Source organism: Ammospiza nelsoni, chromosome 5 (assembly GCF_027579445.1).
Source record: "Ammospiza nelsoni isolate bAmmNel1 chromosome 5, bAmmNel1.pri, whole genome shotgun sequence".
Classification (NCBI taxonomy): Eukaryota; Metazoa; Chordata; class Aves; order Passeriformes; family Passerellidae; genus Ammospiza; species Ammospiza nelsoni.
The window spans coordinates 19,968,746-19,974,496 of record NC_080637.1 but is presented as its reverse complement, the minus strand read 5'-3'; the positions used below and the strand labels follow the sequence as shown (position 1 = coordinate 19,974,496).

The window sequence follows — 5,751 nt, the reverse complement described above, 5'->3', positions numbered from 1 at the left end:
TACAGTTTCCTACTAATTTTGTTTAACCTGGCTTGTAGGAGTAGCTTACCTTTTGCTCTTTTGCAATGAGACTACATTGATGATGGAATCTCTCCTTGTAGCACGCTGGGTCACTAGTTACATAACAGTACCTTGCTGTGGTTTAATGTCTTCTCAGCGGGTCAGTGTTATCATGGGCTAAATCAAATTAATATTTAACAGGGCCAGGCCACACTGAAAATAGTTTTTAGCAGGGAAATTCTAAACTGAGTCACTGACTGAATGTGTAGTTAGTTAATATTCAGGTACAGATTTATGCTTATTTGTACAAAAGGTCCTAATAGTACAGCTTGATGCAGTAAAAGAAATAAAACCAAAACCTCACGTTATGCTTCCTGTGGGTTATCTATGTATTAAGTATTACTCCTAGTGCTTATAGAAGTTTAGTCCCTTGCCTAGGGTAAACCTGGGCTGCAGTATATGCCATTAAAGTTTAACACTGAGCTTTCCTGTTTCAGAATGTTTTCAGCTGAGAGTCCGTGTCACAGACACGTTTTATGAAAAATCCTTTCCTTAGGATTTGTTCTCCTGAGAAGCTGAGAGGCCTCAGAAACAAAATGTAAGCAATGGTTAACTGCTGCTGTGGAACGCAACAGGTGCATCTGTGATTGGTCTCATGTGGTTGTTTCTAATTAATGGCCAATCACAGTCCAGCTGTCCGGACTGTCACGGGCAGTCACAAGCCTTTGTTATCATTCCTTTTCTATTCTTAGCTAGCCTTCTGATAAAATCCTTTCTTCTATTCTTTTAGTATAGTTTTAATATAATATATATAATAAAATAATAAATCAAGCCTCCTGAAACATGGAGTCAACATTCTCGTCTCTTCCCTCATCACGGGACCCCTGCGAACACCACCACAGGTCTGCAGTGCTGCGGGCAGGGGCAACTCCCAGTCGCACCCGTTCACTTCGCCCGGGGAGGGGAGAGCGGAGCCCGGGGCCGGCGGCCGGGCAGCTGCTCGAGCCCCGCGCCGAGCCCCGCAGCGCGGCCGAGCGCCCCGGCCCGCCCCGGGCCGCGCCCTCAAAAGGGGCCGGGGCGGAGGAGCTGTGGCAGTGCCACCGGGCCGCGCCTTCAAAAGGGGCCGGGGCGGAGGAGCTGTGGCAGTGCCACCGGGCCGCGCCCCCAAAAGGGGCCGGGGCGGAGGAGCTGTGGCAGTGCCACCGGGCCGCGCCCTCAAAAGGGGCAGGGGGCGGGGGAGCGGTGGCACTGGCACCTGCTGCGGCGGGACTGGCCCCGGGCCGCACCGACCGACGGCTGCTCGGGGAGCCGCACCTCGGACAGCGCCGAGGCGCCCGTGCTGCGCAGCGCCCGGCGGCACCGACGGCCGCGGGAGGCCCTCACCGTGACCGCCACCGCCCTCCCCACAACATTAGGGCCCGAGGGCACCATGACGCTGCTCAAGCTGTCCCTCATGGCCTTCAGCTTCGTCTTCTGGGCAGCGGGGCTGACCATGCTCATCATCGGCCTCTGGGCCAAGGTGTCTCTGGGCAGTTACTTGGCGCTGTCGGCCAGCGGCTACCCCAGCGCCCCCACCATCCTCTTGGCCACCGGCGTCGCTGTCATCATCTGGGGCTTCCTGGGATGCTTCGGCGCCGCTACGGAGCACCGGGGACTCCTGCGCGCCTACAGCGCCTTCCTGGCGGCCGTGCTGGCGGCCGGGCTGGCGGCCGGGCTCTCGGCGCTGCTGTACCGCCAGACCCTGGCGCAGGGCTTCCAGGAGGGGCTGCGCCGGGCGCTGCTGGCCTACGGGGAGGACGACGGCGTGGCGGACGCCCTGGACGCGCTGCAGCGAGCCTTGTCCTGCTGCGGCGTGGAGAGCTACCGCGACTGGCTGCGCTCGCCCTGGGCGCTGGGGCAGAACGGCTCGGTGCCCCTCAGCTGCTGCCGGGCCCGCCGCGGCTGCCAGCGCCGCCCGCCCGACGCGCGCTGGCTGCACCGCGACGGCTGCTTCGGCAGGGTGTCCGCCTTCGTCGGCAGCAACCTGTACTGTGTCGCCACCGCTGCCCTGGGGCTGGCACTGCTGCAGCTCGTCGGAATCGTGCTGGCCTGCCTGCTGGCTGCCCGCGTCCCTGCCCACCTGCTGGGCATCGCCGCCCCTCGCTGAATCCCCCCACTCCTGCCCCTAATCCCCTCCTGCCCTCTTCTTTCCCTCAGCACTGTGTACATCCCACTGGGAATATCCTTCCTTCAGATTCAGCATTTCCACTTGAGCATCGTCCTCCAGGCTCCATTCCTCTGGAGCCTGTGTTAGGTGCTATGAGCATCTCAAGTCCTTCAGGGGGGAAGGTGCTGGGAAGGTGCGTGCTGGCCTGACCATGTGTCCTGCAGGGCAGCAGGTCCCCGCTGGAGCCTCTGGACAACTTCTGCAGGGAGTGGTGGCAGCATGGACATCACTCTCTGAGGCAGCAGGGACATCTGAGGCAAGGCTGGCCGGTTTTCTGGGTGATGTAAACAGCAAGGCGCCTAAACGTGGACCAGGAAAGAGCAGAGGGTCTAGGAGAGCAAGAGAGGTGTCTCAACATTACACCATGTGAGTATTTTTCTGAGACTGGAAAATGATGTTACTGGAAAGCTGCTGGAGTGCTCGAGGGGCAGGCCTGGTCCAGGGGACAGCCATGCCAGCAGCTGGCACTGGGAGCTGCTTGAGGGACTGTCCAGCACCGTGCATCCCATTGCCGCAGATATCCTCCTTCCTTCGGTGTGAGTGAATTCAAGCTGTCCAGCTGCTACGGGTGCTTTTCCCGCTGTTTCCAATGCCGATTTCCATCTAAAGGTGGAGCTGCAGCTCTAAGTGTTACTCCCTCCTTCAGGATATGCCTGTCGTCTTAGCCAGTGTGTGGCTGGTTATAGATATCTTTGCAGGGCTGAAAAGACCTAAAACCTTGGTCCCTGTTGTACAGGAAGATGACAAAAGCTGTACGATCAGATCTGATGAGGGATGGCAAGAGGAGGGAAGGGTTCACTGCCCTTCAGAAGTTTGCTTTGGACTTTTACTGTTAACATCGGGATGAATGGAATAGGCTGACTGTTTTATAGAAGGGTTTCTAGAAAACAGCCCTCAGACTGTAACATTGTTCCTCTCTCAAAGGATCTGTCTCTGAAGTCTGCCCCCACCTACATTTTTGAAGCCAGACCTGTATACAACCTGAGAGTAAATGGAGAATCCCCAACACTTGCTGTGCAGCCCTGGGTGTATTCAGGTCAGACAGCAAAATAAATCTACAAGAATTTGGGTTTTTTTGCAACAGGTCTGGATTTGCATTTGGAGTTTGAGGAAGAGCAAGCCATGCACTTCAGAGAGTCCTGAACTTTCATAGCTTAACGCTGGCTTCTTTCCACTTCCTTAATACCCATGAACTCTATTTTTACATATTTCTCTACTTCACAGCACAGACATGCCCACCTTAACCAGCATTGGAATGATTTCAGAAAAGAACCACAAAGGAACTCCAGAACATGGCATCTCTTAGGAATGTGGCTTGCAAAGTTGTGGAGGATGATCAAATGAGTAAAGAAGATGACTGGTATCTTCATGGAAGAGTGGAGCAACTTTGGGGGAAAAGCTTTTTTTCGTGTATTAGGCAGCTATTTAGCTATCATAATCATGTTCCAGGGTAACAGTGTAGTAGTGTGAACAGTCTTTGCAGTCATTTGGGTATTCATCTGCATGGGTGGACCCTGCAAATGTGTTAGGAATCTCTATAGGTAAAACTGTGCTTTAATTTTGAGGGCTGATGTTTATTATTTTACAAAATATAATTTTTGTTTTTGCTTGTAAATGTCTGTGTATATTTTTTGAGTTATGCAATAGTGGAGTTCCTGGTTTTTTTCTGGAAGTCAAGATGATGTTGTACAATTTTAACAATGGGCAAAAAGTATAGTTTGTATGGTAAATGTTACTTGAGAAATAAAGTTTAGCAGCTGCTAAGAGCAAAACAGGTCACTGTGTCAACTCAGAGTATTTGCATTTCTGAATGTCTACACAAGGTGCAGCTAAATGCAAGTGAAATGAAGTGTACATTGAAATGTAGAGACAGAAGGATGTTGTGGGTTTTAAAAATTATTATTCAAAAGATCCATTATAGATGCAATAAAGCAGGCATTTGTAGAGAGTGTGGGAAAGGGACATGGAATTGCACTGGGTTTATAAAAAGATCTTTATTTGAGTTAATAGGCTCTGAAAATTTACAAGAATATGACATTGCTCTATTTTTACTTCACTGATGACTAAAATTATTTCTTCTTTCATTTTGACCCTTCTTTGATTTCTTCTTTGATTTTGACCCTTTTTGCTTTATGTGACACAAAGCTGGTCAGTCAAAATGAAGTACTCTGCTAAAACACATTCACACATAGTGTAAATGTGCACTTCAGTGAATTTACTCTGGTTTTAAGTTGCTAAGAATATCAAAATAAGAATAAGTTTGAAACATACCAGTGTATGTTTGTATGGTGATCAGGTCTGAATCTGAGGATATCAGCTGAATGTAATGAATAATTTAAAATGTAAACATCACTCTGCATTCTTGACCTCACTAAAATAGGATAAACCTTGGCAATGACCAGGTAAGTGCTAAATATATTTATATCACCAAAGATTTAATGAACTGGCTGTGAGTGTTAGTTAAATATTTATTGCCAGTTCCTAGAATTAACAACATTAACTTTTGTAATTGTAAGAAAGAAATGTCATTCTTCTCTAATTAATTTCCAGATTAAGAGATTCCCAGAAACTGTTTCAATTGTCTGGAATTCTTTGTGCTCAGTGACCAAATCTTACTTTAAGTTTTAAAATTTATCTGGATTCAAGGTTCATTTTGTTCTGGATGGCTGTAACTGGAAAATGTTACTCTGGACAGCACCATCTATCCCTTGCTGGAATATGTGTTTGTCTTCTGTCATCTGCTTCAACTTTAAAGTCACTCATCAAAACGGTATATTTTAATAAAAGATCATGCAATTTTTTGCAAAAGGCTAATATAAATTCTAACATTACTGTGTATTCAAATCAAGGAGCAGTGTTGCAGTTGTAGACACAACAGCTCTGTTGTTTGGACAAAGTGAGATTTAGGATTAACAGGGTGCTAAGATTAGACCCTTGTTATGAAACAAGGACTATTTTATAACGCTGATCTAGAATGCCAAGAATATAAATATTTCAAACTTCAAAAGTGCTTTGATATTTAATCCAATATGAATTATTTACTGTAGCTAAACTTTGTGTTACAGAAAACCAGAACTAAAAATGGCCTTTATAACAGATGAGTTTTTAGATAAGAACAGGTGAATTTTAAAATAAGAGATGGCTATTCTGGGGTTAGAAAACTTAAACAATTGGCCTTCCAATGTGTGTAGAGTTTACTTTTAAATGCCACTGTTTACTTTGTGCCACTTGAAAAGTTAATGGCAGTCATGTTGTCTCCTTGAAGTTTAAGCTTTTCAGGATGATATTTTGGAAAGACATTCAAAGCAAACCAGAGTGCAAAACAATCTAGTGGTAGGATCTCCTGTGATTCTTCTGTTTCCATTTCAGTCATTGTAGGGTAAGCCTTCTGACAGCAGTAGTGAATATTTCATTGGTCGTGCACCCATCAAAACGGTAAAAATACGTATTTCTCCTCAACTCTGTGTGATTCAAACCCACAGATTTCACTTTGCTCAATATGCCATTTTAGTTTGCTGAGAAATTACTTAAAGTACCACAATTGA

The 5,751-nt window shown here is 47.5% G+C and overlaps 1 protein-coding gene across 1 annotated transcript; it reads left to right on the top strand.

Moving 5' to 3' along the window:
* Positions 1-1,407: 1,407 nt before the first annotated feature.
* On the top strand, positions 1,408-5,140 carry LOC132074004 (tetraspanin-7-like). The gene has a single exon (XM_059473397.1). The coding sequence runs from the start codon at positions 1,430-1,432 to the stop codon at positions 2,144-2,146; it is 717 nt and encodes a 238-aa protein (XP_059329380.1). The 5' UTR covers positions 1,408-1,429; the 3' UTR covers positions 2,147-5,140.
* Positions 5,141-5,751: the final 611 nt, after the last annotated feature.

Excerpts from the sequence above, each read along its gene's own strand:
- LOC132074004 (XM_059473397.1), top strand. The coding sequence starts at position 1,430 with ATGACGCTGCTCAAGCTGTCCCTCATGGCCTTCAGCTTCGTCTTCTGG.